The 18,107-nt window shown below is 44.5% G+C and overlaps 1 protein-coding gene across 1 annotated transcript in view; it reads right to left on the reverse strand.

The window, feature by feature from the left end:
- LOC147624931 (serine/threonine-protein kinase STY8-like) overlaps positions 1 to 18,107 on the reverse strand; it is a 93,894-nt gene that overhangs the window by 75,063 nt on the left and 724 nt on the right. The window contains exon 2 of the mRNA XM_086818172.1: positions 17,789 to 17,903. Within this exon, the coding sequence (XP_086674298.1) occupies positions 17,789 to 17,903 (115 nt within the window). The remainder of the gene's footprint in view (positions 1 to 17,788; positions 17,904 to 18,107) is intronic.

An 18,107-nucleotide genomic window follows, 5' to 3' on the forward strand; every position in this document is an offset into this window, starting at 1 on the left:
AAACTCATAGGTCTTCAGATGAAGGAAGGGGCGTCTATGACAGCCCATCTAAATGAGTTTAATGGTATTGTCAGCCAAGTTATAAATCAAAAGTTGGCAATGGACGATGAGTTCCAAGCCACCTTTCTCTTATGCACTTTGCCAGAGAGTTGGGACACATTCAGGACAGCCACTAGCAATTCGAATGCTATGCTGTCATATGCAGATGTGGAGGGTGCTCTCCTTCAAGAGGAGATGAACACGAAAAACAACTCTGTTGGAAAGTCCAATGCAATGAATGCACATGGGAGATCCCAGCAAAGGGGTAAAAGCCAAGAACGGGGAAGGAGCAAGTCCCGCTCCAAAAAGGATTTGAAATGCCATTATTGTGGCAAGAAAGGACACATCAAAAAGCAATGCTACAAATGGAAAAATGATCAAAAGAAAAAGGGAAAAGGCAAAGACAAAGACAAAGATGAAGCCAAAGATGTAAAGCAAAAGGGCAAAAGTGGAGTCAAGATTGAAGAAATCAATGTGTCACATGCAGGTGACAGTGAGGATGAGGTCCTATTCACGTCTTCACTTGATGCCCATTCACTTCTTACACGAGATGGTCATGGTATGCACTCATGGATCATTGATTCAGGTGCCTCCTTTCATGTCACAGGTTGCAGAGACTTGTTTGTCAGGTATACTGCTAGCAATGAAGAAGTAGTTTATTTGGGTGATAACCATGCATGCAAGATTCTTGGCAGAGGTGATGTGAGGCTTGTGTTTTCAGATGGCTCACAGCTTATGCTCCATGATGTCAGGCATGTGCCTGAGATCAAGAAGAACCTGCTTTCTACTGGACAGCTTGATGATGCTGATTATGTTACCACATTTGGTCGTGGAAAGTGGAAAATTAGTAAGGGCTCACTGGTTGTTGCCAGAGGCTCTAAGGTGGACACTCTTTACTTCATGCATGCAGGTGTTTGTCACCATGCTAATGTAAATGCAACCGAGCTGCCGAAAATCTCTCTGTGGCATAGCCGGTTGGGACACATGAGTGTCAAAGGAGTGGAGCAATTGTCTCGTTTGGGTTACTTGCCTTCTCTAAAGTTTTCAAGTTTTCAGTTTTGTGAGCATTGTATATATGGTAGGCAACTACAGTGCCCCCACAAGAAAGCTCTTGGACAGAAAGATGCTCAGTTAGAGCTTGTGCATACAGATGTATGTGAGATGCCTCAGCTTTCTTTGGGAGGGGCAAAATACTTTGTGTCTTTTATTGATGATGCCACACGCAAGGTGTGGGTTTATCCTCTTCGTTTGAAGAGTGATACATTCTCAGTGTTTCAGAAGTTTGTTGCTCTTGTTGAGAATCAAACTGGCAAAACACTGAAGGCTTTGCGTTCCGACAATGGTGGAGAGTATATGTCCAAACAGTTTCAGGACTTTTGTGATGCTAAAGGCATCAAGAGGGAGCTCTCTACTCCTTATGATCCTCCACAAAACGGGACAGCAGAGAGGATGAACAGGACCATTCAGGAGAAGGTCCGTTCTATGTTGTCACATGCTGCGTTACCTCATGGTTTTTGGGCTGAAGCTGTTATGACAGCCGTTCATCTTATAAACAGGTCACCTAACACGAGGCTTGGTGGGAAAGTGCCAGAAGAAGTATGGACAGGGAAGCCTCCATCATACAAGCACTTGAGAGTGTTTGGTTGCGTTGCGTACGTGCACATACGTAGGGAAATGCGCACCAAACTTGATCCTAAGTCTCACAAATGCATATTCCTAGGATATGGTGACAGAGGTGAAATGGGGTATAGACTTTGGGATCCCGTGAATAGAAAGATTATACGCAGCAATGATGTCATTTTTGATGAAACATGCATGTATAAGGAGCCTGCAAGGCAACAGGAGCCTGGCAGAGTCATCTTTGATGATGATGGACATCATGGACAACAACCAAGGGCTGTAAATCAGCCATTACAGCAGCAAAACCAGCCCTTAAATGGTGCTGAAAATGGTCCAAATGGACAGCCAGAGATGGCAGAAGATATCCCTATGGATATGCCACAGTTAGAGAAGATACCGGGCATGATTTTTCAGCCTTATGGCATGGAACAGGAGCCACCACCAATAGGTGATATGCAGGCTGGACAGCAACCTGCAAATGATGGTCATTGGGTACGGAGGTCCACAAGACCCTCCAGAGCCCCTGACAGGTTTGTTCCAGGGGTTGACTACTTGATGCTCACTGACTGTGGGGAGCCCTCATCTTATAAGGAGGCTTTACAGAGGGCAGACAAGGCTCTTTGGGAGCGTGCCATGAAGTCAGAGATGGATTCTCTGCACAAAAATGGAACATGGAAGTTGGTGCATTTGCCTGCAGGCAAGAAGGTTTTGCCATGCAAGTGGGTTTACAGGCTCAAAGTTGCACCTGATGCAAAGCCAAGATACAAAGCCAGGTTAGTGGCTAAGGGCTTCAAGCAGGAATATGGTGTGGACTTTGATGAGATCTTCTCTCCAATGGTCATAATGACCACACTTAGAGCTGTATTAGCTTTGGTTGCTCATGATGATCTGGATTTGATTCAGATGGATGTGAAGACTGCTTTTCTTCACGGTGATCTCCATGAGGAGATATATATGCAACAACCTGCAGTGAATGGAAAGGAGAAGCTTGTATGCAAGCTGAAAAAGAGTATTTATGGGCTCAAACAAGCACCAAGGGAATGGTATCATAAATTTGATACATTCATGAAATCCCAGGATTTCAAGAGAAGTGACATAGATCACTGCTTATACACCAAGAAAGCTTTGGATGGCAGTCTATTGATCCTCATCTTGTATGTTGATGATATGTTGATTGCCGGGAAATCTCGTAAAGAGATGGATGCCTTGAAGAAGAGGCTGCATCAAACCTTTGATATGAAGGATTTGGGTGATGCAAATCACATCTTGGGTATGCAGATACTTCGGGACAGAAATCAGCATGTGTTGTATTTGTCTCAGAAGGAATACACTGGCAAAGTTTTGCAGAGGTTCAATATGGACGGGGGGAAGAAGACTAGTACTCCTCTGCCTCCATATGTGAAACTCAATGCTATGGACAGCCCACAGTCAGATAGTGGAAGGGCTGATATGGCCAAGATTCCGTATGCTTCAGCTTGTGGCACTCTCATGTATGCCATGGTTGCTACTAGGCCGGACATTGCATTTGCAGTGGGAGTGGTTTCTAGATACATGGCCAACCCTGGCAAGAAGCATTGGGAAGCAGTGAAAGGTGTCATGAGATACCTGAAGGGCACACAGGATATGTGCATTTGCTTTGGCAAACAGGATGCATTAGTGCATGGTTACACGGATTCGGATTATGCCGGTCATCCAGATAACCGGAAGTCTACTACCGGTTATGTGTTTACATTCACAGGAGGTGCTGTGTCATGGATATCCAGGATGCAGAAGTGCACTACCTTATCTACTACAGAGGCCGAGTATATTGCAGCCACAGAGGCTTGCAAGGAGGCATTATGGCTATCTCGGTTAGTGGTTGATTTGGGTTATACAGGGGACATTCCATTGTTGCATTGTGACAGTCAGAGTGCCATCCAGTTGGCAAAGAACCCTGTCTTTCATGCAAAGACGAAGCATGTGGATGTGAAGTATCACTTCATCAGAGAGGTGATAGAGAACAAGCAAATTCAGCTTATTAAGATTCATACGGATGACAACCCGGCTGATCTGTTGACAAAGAGTTTGCCTCCGGAGCGGTTTGCTCATTGCAGACACTTGATGGGCATTGGATGAGGCCAGTTTCAGCCTTGATATGGCCTTGTATATTATCATGTACATGCTGATTTTTTCTTTTCCTTCACTTAAGGGCACTTTGCCTTTAAGTGGGAGGTTGTTGGGGTAAAGGCATTATGCCCACCCTTATAGTGTGTACAAGCCCATGTGTTTTATAGTACATAGTACACTTAGTACTTTTAATGTACTAAGTGCACTATGTGTACTAGTGCAATATACATGTGTGATAGGGGAGTCACACACTAATCATTCCTATGAGTTGACTTATCCCCACAACTCTCTCTCTCTCTCTCCCTTCTTCTCTCTCTGTGTATGTCTCCCACATGAACTCTAACCCTAATTAAATCTCCCATTCATTATTCCCAGGCCTGCTCTCTCATATGCAGCTTCTTCAAGACAGGTAAGGAAAAGGAAGGCAAAGGAGACTACACCAACCGGCAAGATAGACTTCAAGCCAAGAGAGAGGACCGTCAAGTTTGATGCTTTTCATGGAAAGCAGGATACCCAAAAAGCTTTATCCTTTGTCAAGCAATTTGATGCTTCTTTTGGAGGTGACGACTACTCTGAAAAATCAAAGCTTTGCATGGTTCGTATGCATTTAAAGCATGCCGTCTTGAATTGGTGGCTAAAAGTAGTACAAAAAGGGACCAAGCCAAAGACGTGACTTTTTTCAACAAGAAGTTTCTATCTGCAAACTTTGAAGTTGATGTGCAAAACGAATGGGATGAGGTAAAGCAAAAAGATGGTGAGAATGTGGCATCATACCTTAACAACTTTTCAGCAGTTTTCTTGAAGTTTACTTCTTATACCCCCATTCCATCATGAATGGAAATGTGTACGTTTGTCAATGGATTGCAACCTAAGCTTATGCAAGCAATTTACATGGTGAGCCCAAAAACATTGGAAGAAAAACAAGACAAGGCTTTACAAGCCGAGGCCTTGTACATGCCTTGGATGGACGGCAAGACAAAGAACGACAAGCAGGATCCACCTCAAACAAAGAATTTTAAAGACCGATCAAGGGCCGAGTCTCAAAGAGAAGAAGGAGCGGAGCGAGGACAAACCTCCAATCTTTCGAAGAAGATGGTCCCCCAAGCAACGAGAAGAATATGCCAAAGAAGGGAAGTGTTTTCAATGTGGAAAGAAGGGACACTAGGCTGCAAATTGTCCTGACAAGCTAGAGCAAGAAGCCAGACAGATCGGAAGATCATTAGATTGACATCATGCCACGGAGTTTATCAAGCGGTTTGCAATGGATACTAGACCATTGCAAGTTTTGACAAAAGAAAGCCGTGGAATCTTTGTGGAACAAAGTTGAAACACAATCCTTTGAGGCATTGAAACTTTATGCTATCAAAGGACCGGTGTTGGTTATTCTAGACCTTTTTTGTGGTAGAATGTGATGAGATTGCATTGGAGCAATCTTGAACCAAGAAGACCATGCTATGGCCTATGAACGTCAAAGACAACAAGGAAGCACATGCATTATCTCGGAGACCCCTGAGCCATGAGGTTTCTATGGGTTACTATATGGATTTCACTTTAATGAAGGATCCTTATGCTACCAAAAAGGATTTCAAAGATGTTTTGGAAGATTGCAAAATAGAGATTTGGTGACTTTTTATGTCATCAAGTAGAGTTTTCTTATGATGCGAACCTAGGTTTTATGTGACACAAAATTGAGGCCAAAGTAATAGAAGAGTGACATGCTCCTTTCTACACGAGGCATAGAGACACCTTGACTACACTTCAAGCTTTGGAGAGCTACTTCTATTGGCCTACTACGAGAAAGGACATTGAACTTTATGATTCGAGAATGTTTGGTTTGTCAGAAGGTCAAGTTTGATCGAGAAACACCAGCATGACTATTGCACCCATTGAATGCTCTATGGGAGAACATTGCTATGGATTTTATCTTTGGATTGCCAAAGTCAAGATTCAGGAATAATGGAATATGGACTATTATTGATAGATTCAGTAAGCAAGCCCACTTTATTCCCGTGTGAAGAAGACTATCCGCACAAAGCATATAACAAGATTGTTTATTCAGCAGATTTTCAAACATCATGGATTACCCAAATCCATTGTAGGGGATAGAGATCCTCGGACTACTAGCTTCTTTTGGAGAGCTCTTTTTGACAACATGAGGACCTTATCATCCTCAAACAGATGGACAAAGTGAGATTGCAAACCTCACTATTTCGGATATGCTAAAGTCTTATGCTCTCGAAGCAAAGGAACAATGGGATAAGTACTTGCCATTGGTTGAGTTTACTTACAACAACACCATTCACTCCTCTATAGACAAAGCTCCGTTTGAGATTATCTATGGCAAACAATTGTTATTGCCCATTCTAAAGACCCTCTAGTTCACACGCACTACACCCGTGCACATCGGGGTGCATAAATATACGAATACAAATAAATGGCACACGGCCAACCAACAATAATGAAATATAACTCATAAATGTCGAGGCGATGTAAACGCCCATGCACATGACAAAATCCGCGCGACACCTCGTTCGGTGACCCTTGCACACTCATGCCTGTGCAACACCTCGTTCGGTGTGCGACACCTCGTTCTGTGACCCTCGCACAAGTACAACGCCTCGTTCGACATCCTCATACTCATCACCTATACTCAACAAGTCAACATATTAGGTGAGGCAATCAAACACCAATATCAACAACACTAGCATGCGTACACATGGCATCACCCAATCACAGCATACATAGCGTAGACCCGCAAAGCATATGCCAATCACACTTAATATGTAGTATTTAATATGACATCACTCACGATACTAATTGCAAGCATGGCACAATGGTCGGATAGGCGTCCCCAATAGACCATGTATGCTGTGATTGGGTGATGCCATGTATACGCATGCTAGTGTTGTTGATATTGGTGTTTGATTGCCTCACCTAATCATAGCATAGACCCGCAAAGCATATGCCAATCACACTTACAATGTAGTATTTAATATGACATCACTCACGATACTAATTGCAAGTATGGCACAATGGTCGGATGGGCGTCCCCAATAGACCATAGAGGGCCAATAATGTAACAGGAAGGTCACCTTTGAAGAAGGGGATTGGGTTTTATTGCGATTTGAAAAAGGCAGACTTAGAAAGTTTAAAGCTAAGGAGCACAAGAACCTAAGCTTGCCCCCAGATACTATGGACCTTTTCAAGTTACCGAGAAGGTCAACGATGTATGCTGTCGATTGGACCTTCCAGATCATTGAAGGATACATAATGCCTTCCAAGTCAGTTTATTGAAGTCATATACAAGACTACCCCCAGAGGAACCTGTTTTGGAAGATCCACCAGAAGTGGAAGAACAAGAAGAAATCTTGAAGCCGAAACAAATTGTATTCCATTTAGTGAGAAAAAGAGGAAAGACAGTGGTCAGGAAATTCCTCTTGAAGTTTAAGAATTATTCGCCTATGGATGCAAAATGGATGCTAGAAAAGTACTTCAAGGACTACCCAGATATTCTTCGAGCTTATGAGGAAGCAATTGGTCCAGATGTATTTGAGGTACAAGCTTGAAACGTGTTGTGAATAAGACAGATCAAACAGGGAGGGATTATACCCCTAGCCCTCTTCATTGTATATATTTATACTGAAATGGAATTGATCATTATCTTGCTTATGTAATGGTCTAGATTGGATATACCGAAAAGCCCAAGGAGCCAGATTTGTATACGGGAGGTGACGATGCCATAAGACCCATTGGACGGCAAGGATGCCAAATATTTTGGACTTCGCAGTCGGGCCGTCATTGCGACCAGATGGCCCAAATGACTATATTGGACTTCACAGTCGAGTAATCATTGCGACCAGATGGCCCAAATAACTGAATTGGACTTCACGGTCGGGCAATCATTGCGACTAGATGGCCCAAATGATTGTATTGGACTTCGCAGTCGGACGGTCATTGCGACCAGATGGCCCAAATGACTGTATTGGATTTCGCACTCGGGCGGTCAATGCGACCAGATGACCCAAATAGTCGACTATTGATGAATTCTCAAGTAGTCCTCGTGACCAGATGGCCTTAAGCGATAGTCTGAGCAATGTCCCTTGGAAGCCAAATAGCTCAGCATGGTTTCCAATGAAACCAGACACGACAATCCATGAACAGGAGAAACCAGACACGACAAATAGCTCAAAATTCCAATTTTGTGGTCGATCTTCATCAGCGTCTGTCCTTGGGACTCTTGTAGTGCTATCGGCGTGCTCTGTGCAGGGCAGCAGCAGTGTACTTGCTGTGTTTTTTCTCCTACAACCTCATTTGTTGATGTTGGTTGGTTGATCTGAGGCTTGGTGGTACCTTCCAGGATCTGCGTTTCAGATTCTGCCTTATCTACTGCCCCTTTTACTTCTGTGTTTAGCTCTACCTTCACCTAGGCTTCATCGTTTGGACCCGAAGGTACCTTCTCTTCTCTTCAGCGTTTTTTCCTCATCAGAGGTGTGGGAGCTGATCGGCCTATATTTTCAGCTTTGCAGCCTCTTTGTTGGCTGTGTTTTCTTCTCTAGTGGACACATACCACTTGCAGAGGGGGTTTTTTGTGGATTGTGGCCCTTTGGTGACAATTTGGTACCTGAGGAGGACACTGCATTTTTTGATTTCAGTCAACGTTTCGCTGATTTTCGAGCATCTATACCCGCGTTTTGTTCCTGGCCTACACAATTCCCCGGTTTCTTCATGTTCCTTGCCTTTTGTTAGCAGTGGAGTGCTGTTTTTTTGCTGGACAGCAATTTTTTGGCTGCGTTTTGCTTCCCAAAAGAGTTTTCTACACGCAAAGGGGAGCCATCTCCAGCTACTTCACTTGAGGATTAGTTTCGGCCCTCGGGAGCTGTTTTGTATCTGTGGAGACTTTCTTCTACAGCTGGAGTTTGCAGATTTTGGAGAGTATTTCTTTCTTAACGAGAGTAGTGATCTTTTCAGAGATCATGAGCAAAGTTTATTTGGTCCGAGCCTATGTTCTTTGCACTGCTTGCAGACAAAAGGAGCGTGTTTTGCCTGTGAGGTGTGATCCTTTCACATGGATTGTTACATGCACCGAGGTTGATCGTGATAACGCGCAACAGGGCCTTCTTTATACCTCTATGTGGTGAGAATATGTGGCATCAACTTTAGAGAATAGGGAGAGAGTAGAGAATGTAGAATGTAGAAGACAACACCGAATTGGGTCCCAATACCCACTGAAAGAAACCCCCCCCCCCTGCAAGCACAAGTATTTGCTTATATTATTTTTTGGAGAAATGCTGTAAAATGCTTAGTACAAATGATATGAATGCCCAACGCAAGGACGAGGAGGCCCAAACGTTGGCGGAGTATCCAGCTATCCCGAGGCTCTGTTGAAGACTCTCCTTGGCCATTGATGCAAGTCCAAATGACTGAAGGACTGCACATATGCTGGCTGTGATGTAAGGGAATCCTCCTTGTTGCCTAGAGATGCAGATGCTGCAAACTGAAGACATTTTCTGCTAAATACCTGAATATGCATTGGAGGAATAAGTCCATGCTTTTTACACCCCCTCAAACAGTCGTCGGCTGATGCATGAAACCTCCACGACTGGGAAAACCTAGTTGGCTGCTGAAAGTACCCCTCACAACTTGCTAACTGCCAGTCGGCCAGCATTAGATGCTGGTCGGGTACTGCACATCCAGTCGCCTGGCTGTCGGCTGCAGGTCGGGTGCTGTAGTCTCTGTCGGCTGGCCCACAGCTGCTGGTCGGGTGCTGTCCGACTGTGAGGCAAGGCCTTCGCTGCCTTTGCAAGGCTAGCCAAGCTGGGGCTGGCCCCCCTTCTATGTGAATGCACCTAAAACGCTTTACATACAACAACTGCTAAGGCTGACACATGCATGCTCCTGAATGATGCTTTCTACAAATGGGTTAAGAGGACTGACAACTGAAGCTTAGAGACTGACCTACCTAGCTCCTGCTTGACTGTCCCTGGACTGAGGGCTCACAATGGGGTCACGACATACGACAAATAATCCTAGAAAAGGTTCTACTTTTGTACAAATGTTGCACTGAAGATCATGCCAGCGTGTCACTGTGTACCCCAATGCAAGGTGCACGTGACATTCCCTCCTGCTTAACTTGGCGGCAGGTTCAGAGCTTCCATGTAGTCCGCCAACAACTGGGGGTACTCCTAATTTCTAAAAGAACTCTTCATCGAGCCAAACTGCTTCATGGGTTCCGCGGTCCTTAAAACTTCGAATAGAATTGTCGTATTTTTCGACCGGCTCCATGCTTCCATCTGTGGAGGAGAATCTGTTCTGATGCTATAACTTCAACTTCGCCAATCATATCTGGTTGTTGCTCTTCTAAGATATCCTGGAATGTTGGACGTACATATGGCTTCAACCAAGAAACATGAAAGACATTGTGCATAGTCCAACTTTCCGGCAACTTTAACTTTAAAGAGACATCACTTAACTTGTGAATGACTAGAAATGGGCCGAAACTTCGGAATGAGAGTTTAGGACAACACTCGCCCACTTGCTTTAGCTGTTGTTTCATGATGCGGAGATATACCCAATCCCCTTCCTTAAAGTAGACATCTCGCCAAGATTTGTTGGCTTGCCGAGTGTATGCTTCCTGAGCCTTGGCAAGGCACTCTTTAACTGACTCCATGATTTCCAAGAATGTCTCGGTGGTGTTATTGGCCTCAAGAGATGGTGACACCTGTCTCGTCAAAAGAGATGAGAAACGGCGTCCAAATGTTGTCTCATATGGTGTTCGGCCAATACGCGATGAGTGAGTATCATTTAGGCTTGCCTACACCAAAGGAAGATATTGTCCCATTTCGACTGCTGGTCATGTGGTCATGGCAATATGATTTGAGAACATCAAAGACCAATTGATTGTAAATTTCTATTTGGCAATCTGTTTGAGGATGGAATGCGCTGGACAATTGCAACTTAGTCCCAAAATTGTCAAACAATGCTGTCCAAAAGTGGGATGTAAATTTTGAATCTCTATTTGATGTGATAGTCCGTGCCAAACCACCAATGGGGTACCAAAACCGAATGAACAAGCAAGCTATGTCCTTGGCTATGGCGGTGTCCTTGGCTATGGCGGTCTCCTTGCATGGAATGAGCATGCAAAACTTACTGAATCTACCAACAATGGTCATACACTGTGTGTTTCTAGATCCAGCTGAGGCAAGAAGAGGGTCTACGAAGTCCATACTAATGTCCTTAGAGGGTCCCTCATGAATAGGCAAAGGCTATAGCAACCCTACTTATTTGGTATGAGGTACTTTCACTTTTTGAGATATTTGGCATGATTGGACATGTTGGTAGACATCCCAGCGCATCTTAGGCCAATAGAATGACCTCTCTAACTTCTCCAAGGTATTGTTGATACCCCTACGACCCCCAACCAGAGAATCATGGGCATCATGGAGAAGGACTTGACGCTCATCTTTGAGTACATAAAGGCGGTTCTTGAAAAACAACCATCCATCCTGTATACTATAATGGCCTGGGTCGGAGCTGAGGACCAACTGATATTGAGTCCCGAACTTTATCGAATCTGGATACTATGCCTTCATACTGTCTAAGTCTTTGCCTTGAATTTCAAGCACAGTGGACTCATGCAATGTCTCAATAGTGCCCTTACGACTAAGAGCATCAATAACGGGGTTATGCTTACCCGAAACGTATTCAATCATTCCCCCAAACTGTTGGAACAATTGACTCGATCAGGACTGCCTGTCACTCCATTGAGCACTAGGCATGGTTTGCAACCATTTAAGTGCCTGATGATCCGTCGTAACTGTGCAGTCCCTCCCGTAAAGGAAGTGCTTCCAATGTTTAAGAGCGGTCATCACCCCCAAGAGCTCTTTGTCATACACCGAATAATTCTTCTCAGCGTTATTCAACTTGCGGCTATAATAAGCCACTCGCCTACCATCTTGCTGTAAAACAACTCCAATGGCAAGATTACTCGCATCGGTAATCACCTCGAAAGGATCATCCCATGATGCCAACTTCAAAACTAGAGACTCAGAGGCAACTTTCTTCATGGCCTGGAATGCCTCTAGAGCCTTGCCCGTGAAGACGGTCACTTTCTGATGACGAGTCTTCACGTCCTTGAGAAAGTCAGTAAGAGGTGTTGCAAGGTCAGAAAACTTGTCCATATGTGTGATGTAGGCCTGACAAAGGCCCACAAATGAGCGGATTTCCTGGGCTGTAGTGGGAACATCCCAACTGAGAATGGCCTGTACCTTTTCAGGGTCGAGGCTAATACCTGAAGAACTGATGATGTATCCCAAGTAATGGATTTCTTGTACTCCAAACTCACTCTTCATAGCATTGATAAACAACTCATTGTCTTGCAAGAGTTTCGAAACCTATGCCAAATCTTGCTCATGTTGCTCTGCAGTCCCTAAGAAGATAAGAATGTCATCTAAGAAGATGAAGACGCATTTGCCAATGAGGTCCCGAAAACCCCGAGACATCATTTTGTTAAACGTCGTTGGTGCATTGGTGAGACCAAAGGGCATCACCACAAATTCGTAGTGGCCACGCTCGGTCCTAGAGGCTGTTTTTGGAATGTCGGCCTCGAGGAACCGAACCTGATGGTAGCCACTCTTAAGATCTACCTTTAAAAAAATCTTTGCACCATTGAGTCGTTCGAGGATGTACTCTACTCTGGGCATGGGGAACCTATTCTTCACTGTTAGCTTGTTGAGCACCCTACCGGACCGAAGTAACTGAGCCAATTGCTGTTCAGCTCGCTCTCCAATGCCTTAGAAAGGCGGTAGGGAAACTTGCTAGGAGGTTCTGAACCAGGAACCAACTCTATGCGATGGTCCTCAGGTCTACTAGGTGGGAGAGTTGGCAGGAGGTCGTCTTGTAACATGATGTTGCTGTATTGAGACAAAAGACCAGCCATCCGTTGCTCCCTTGCAGGTGCTATTTGAACTGCATTAGACTAAGAGCGGTCGTATAGTAATGCACACTCTGCTCCTTTTCTGATTGCTCTTTGGGCCTGAATGTGGGAAATGAGTGGAATGCCAGGAATGCTCCAATCCCCGCGAATCATGAGAGGCTCAGGAAATCCTTCAATGATGGTGAAAGTGTCCTGCCTCCAATCAGGAATGGGTGCATACTGTCTAAACCACTAGATCCTAAGGATCGCGTCACACCCTAAGAGAGGGGAGAATGAAATCCCACTGAAATGTGGCCCGCTAAACCTGAAACTCAACGTGTAGACCTTTATGAGTAACGTGCGTACGTAGACCAGGGGTAAACCCGTCCGCATCCAAATGATAAGGAACCAAGGTACGGCTCATCTTGGTAGCCAACTGCGGAGAGACGGCATCCTCTGAACTGCCCATGTCGAAGTGGACAATGAACTGTTGTCTCCTTGAAGTGCCATAGGCACGGATGAGAGCCTTTGTCTTGCCCTCAACCTCACCCTCATGCTTATCATCAAATACCACTAGTCAGACTAGTGGCACTGAATTCAAAAAGGGTAAAAGCTGAACGGCATTCGAGGCTGATGGCGGAGGTGTGGATGATTCTACAACGGCCACTGTGGAAGTGGATGCCTTAGCACACTTTTCAGCCTGGAATTTAGGACAATCTTTCTTCCCGTCTCCCACAGTGTGACAGAAGAAACAATGGTTCTCTGTCCAGTACCGTGTCTGTTCATCAAGCTGGGGATAACCTACAATTATGCCCTCCTTAGCTTTTTCCTTAGGAATCTTTTGGGCATAGAATCTTTCTTATGGCCCGATTCACCCGAAGAATTTTTCTTTTGGTCCTTTTGGTCTTTCTTGTTATGAGCCCCCTTACCCTAGGTACATGACTGTTGGGTGGATGACTACTATTGGGGCTTTGGGGTAGACTATACCTGCTTGGACTTACCTCCATTCAGCATCAGCTCCTGGTTCTGAGCGAGGGTCAGTGCCCGTGCATAAGTCTGAGGCTCAAAATTCCGTATTGGATACCTAATGGTAGTGTCTAGACCTCAAATAAACTGCTTGAGCTTATCTTCTTTCGATATGCCCAATTGTTGGGCCAGTGTAATGACCTTGTTTGAATAGGTCAAAACAGGGGAACCACCCTAAGTGAGCTTGTAAAACTCATCCTCAAGATTGGTCGTGTACTGTGGTGGAAGAAAATGGGCCTTGAGATCAGCCACAAAGGTGTTCCAATGAAAACGGACTTGGCGTGTGATGGGGTCTGTGTGAAGTTGTGACCAATGCTACCACCAAGTAACAGCTTCCCCAATGAGTAAGGGGGCAGCCACATGGACTTCGCCTTGTGGATCTGTGATTTTAGCTAATGGAAAATGTGCTTCAAATTGATGAATAAATTGAGTAACTGCAACATGATCCCACTTACCATCATACTTACTAAAACTTGAAGAGGTTCGTATGACAGTGGTGGTAGGGGTGGTGGAGGATGAGGAAGGTGCTGCCTGATGAGGGAGAGCCGCCAAAATTTGTGCCATGGCTTGTTGATTCTGGATTTGCACATCCTCCCAGTCGAGTCTTTGCTGGAACTCTCGATCGGCCTTCTCTCTGCGGCGTTGGTCTTCCTCAAATTTGTGTGTGGCTTCCTAGTCTTCAATATGTAGCAAGACCTGTGCTAGATCTAAGATGCCTTCTTTGGGTTTCTCCTTTTCGGCGGCAAGCTACATCTTCAGAGAATTTATTTGATCCATCATCATTTTCAAGAGCTCTTCTGTGCTTGGCGGAAGCGCTTTTTTTTGTTTGGAAGCTTTGTGCCTCCATTCCTTCCTGTTGGCTTTCTTCGTGATGTGATGTTTCTCCCGACATGGTGGAGGCCTGGGTTTCTTTTCCCGACCGGAAATAACCATCCACCGGATGCTCTCACTTCTTTAGGTAGCCGGGTTGGGTTACCAACCTGATATGCTTTGATACCAATGTTACATGCACCGTGGTTGATCGTGATAACGCGCAACGGGGCCTTCTTTATACCTTTATGTGGTGAGAATATGTGGCATCAACTTTAGAGAATAAGGAGAGAGTAGAGAACGTAGAATGTAGAAGACGACACCGGATTGTGTCCCAATACCCACTGAAGAAACCCCCCCTCCCACCCCCTCTTCCACCCCCCCCCCATGCAAGCAAGATTATTTGCTTATATTATTCTTTGGAGAAATGTTGTACAATGCTGAGTACAAATGATATGAATGCCCAACGCAAGGACAAGGAGGCCCAAACGTCGGTGGAGTATCCACCTATCTCGAGGCTCTGCTGAAGACTCTCCTTGGCCCCTGATGCAAGTCCAGATGACTGAAGGACTGCACATATGCTGGCTGAGATGTAAGGGAATCCTCCTTGTTGCCTGGCGATGCGTAGGATGTTGCAAACTCAAGTCGTTTTCTGCTGAATACCTGAATATGCATTGGGGAAATAACTCCATGCTTTTTATACCCCCTCTAACAAGGTGCACGTGACACGGATCATTTCTTTGTTGCTGATTCTTGGGATCTGATTCTTTGGAAGAGTCTTCTGTTCTCAGTGATACTTTTGAGGACTTTGTTACCACTACAATTTATATTCCTGCTTCCCTTCCTCATTGTGAGGAGTCTACCTCTGCCTCTCTTTGCGATGCTTCTGAGGAAGTCCCTTGCTCTGCTTGTTTCGCATTTGGTTTGATGCAGCATACAAAGTTGTTTTGGAGGATGGACTTTTGGACCCGGTAGGATACTTTGGATCTGTGGTTGCTAGCTGTGCCTAGGGCATAATGGTACTTCGAGAGTTTTTTCGATTTGGATCAGAATCAGGTTGGGCTTGTACCAGTCTGACGACATCATTTTTCAGAGGGGGATGTGGAGTCCTTTCATCTGGCATGCTTGTGTACATCATTGGGAAACTCATGGTACGGAGTTTGTACAAATGGACCCCATCTTTTCTACAGAGTCTTTACATCTTGCGATGTCGACCTTTCTAAAGGATGCTTCTTTTCAGCGTTTGGCAACTCTTGTTACAGAGTTTGAGGCTTGACCAGATGGGCTCAAAGGGTTCTAGTGAGGAGCCGCCTGCTTCTCCCAAGATTGATTATCTACAAGATGTGATCTTGGTTGGTTATGAGGTTTTACAGACCTTCTCCAAGCTGGAAACACGACATTCAACTTCGGGGAGTGTTCTTACACTTGGGAGTGGAACCATTATTTGGAGCAGCACGTCACAGCCTACATGGTTGTTTTCTTCCAGAGGAGCGGTGTACCTGGCAGCTTGTTCTATTGCTTCTGAAGCTAAGTTGCTGAGGAGATTGCTTGTGGAGCTTTCCTAATACCTATCGCTGCAGTCTTTCATCTTTGATCGAGGAAGGCGTCTCTAGCTTCTTGGAGTTCACTCAGCATCCGCGGTGCTGAGAGGGGGTGTTAGACATCATCGTCCCCTTGCTGTTGGCTTCCTTTGTGGTGTCCTATTTTAGCCTTTAGGGCTGGCCAAGTAAGCTAGAGGGGCTGGTCACCCCTCACATCTTGTTCTTAGTTTCTCCCCTATTTTATGGAGTCTTGGGTTTTTTCCTAGTCGTGAGGATGCTGGTCAGCTGCCCCCTGTTTGGGCATATATATAGCCATGCCATTCCCCCCTCACACTTGACTTGGGTATTTAACTTGCATGCCTTAGTGCCTCTAGACGCCTCTGGGCTATGAGGCCATGTCAAAAGGCAACGGAAAGATGTATGTAGACAAATAACAAATGTTGAAGCTCCAAGAGAGAGATGAGAGAAGACAGCAAAACGTTGATGCAGTAATCCACAAGAAAACAGTGGAAACAACCAACCCGTAGGTGAGGAGTGGACTCTATAGGTACAGGGCTAAAGGTGCTCACCAAAGTGATCAAGGAATGATGGAAAGCGAGGAATAGGGCAGCACATATATATACTGCAATATAAGCTGGCCAACTGCCTCCTAGTCTCCTACACGACCTGAAAAAAGGTAAAAGCTCCATAAAAAGGGTGGGCAACCCACATCAAAGGCCAATAAAATAGGGAAAAAATATGGGAAAATATGGGGACTGCCAGGCATCCAAATAACCCCGTAAAAACCAGAAAAGCCACTAGCAAGAGATGATATATGCTAACAGTTTAATTACAAAAATACTATTATCCCAAACTCATTTTCTTCTACTTGCCCTCCTGAAAGGTAAAGCAAAGTTTTTTCTAGTCTTTCCTCAATGCCAGTCAATAAGACAATTAAGCATCCCAACTTGATGGCCAACCTTTTTTAATGTTGTTGAAAACAGTGCTAGAAATATTGGGTGGTAAGTTAGGAAGGCCACACAACATTAGGTTTCAATATGCTACATTGCTAAGTGTAGCATATTCAAGTGAGCATGTGAAGGTCTCTATAAAGCAAAAAATTATCTTATTTCACGAGGTGCATTGGGAGTGCAAATGGGATGGTATAATATGGATAATCTATAATGCAAGGTGCTGGGATGCCCTCATATCCAAAAGATTTAGCCTGTAGCTCACTGTTGTCCCGCTAGTATAATCGTAAAAAAGTTCCATTAAATATTTCTTTAATCGGACAATTGAAAGTTTTTGAAAGTGAGCTACCATTTCTTGATACAAAAGTTACTCACCAAACAAAATGACAAAGGTAACAAAGATCATAAAACTTGGGCCTGAGTAACCTTAACCCACCCAAAAAATATGAAGAAATGCAATACCCAAGCATTCCTAGTGCTTTTTTCTTTACCCCATTGCCCAATCTATATAACTTGTAAACAACTTGTAATCAAACCAAAATTATATTCAAGCTGTAGCTTTAAGCATCAGGTCAATGATCAGTGTCATGGCTGAAATGGTATGTCTACTTGATATTAAATATAATCTCTTGTTCGAATGTTTATCCCCAACCATGCATATCAGTGTTGCCCATCCATTACTGTTCTTGGCAACAGATTTTAACAGGCAGCTATATACACATCCTAATGACATCCTTGTCTAGGAATAGAAAGACATTGTAATACTAACACGCTAATACACTTACACGCACAGCTCGGACATGTAATACTGGACGATTCTCAGGAATTTCTGCAAGTTGTAGAAGCTTTTGATGCAGCAGAACATCTTCTGCCCTGTCAGTATTGACATCCAAAGCATACCTGGAACCACAGAATTGATAATGCCTTCGTAAGCTCACAACGAAGCATATAGTACCATCAAAATCTACCTTTCATAGAAATCAATCTCACAGATCCAAGAGGAGTAAAGTGGAATTTCGCTCTCAGAACAATGACCGTCTCCGCTTTAAATCTTGCAGGTAGCACAACAGTCTACAAGATTGACAGGTGGCAGCATCTGCGTTA

The sequence above is a fragment of the Cibotium barometz genome, chromosome 24, assembly GCF_041138505.1.
Source record: "Cibotium barometz isolate CiBa-2024 chromosome 24, ASM4113850v1, whole genome shotgun sequence".
NCBI classification, from domain to species: Eukaryota; Viridiplantae; Streptophyta; class Polypodiopsida; order Cyatheales; family Cibotiaceae; genus Cibotium; species Cibotium barometz.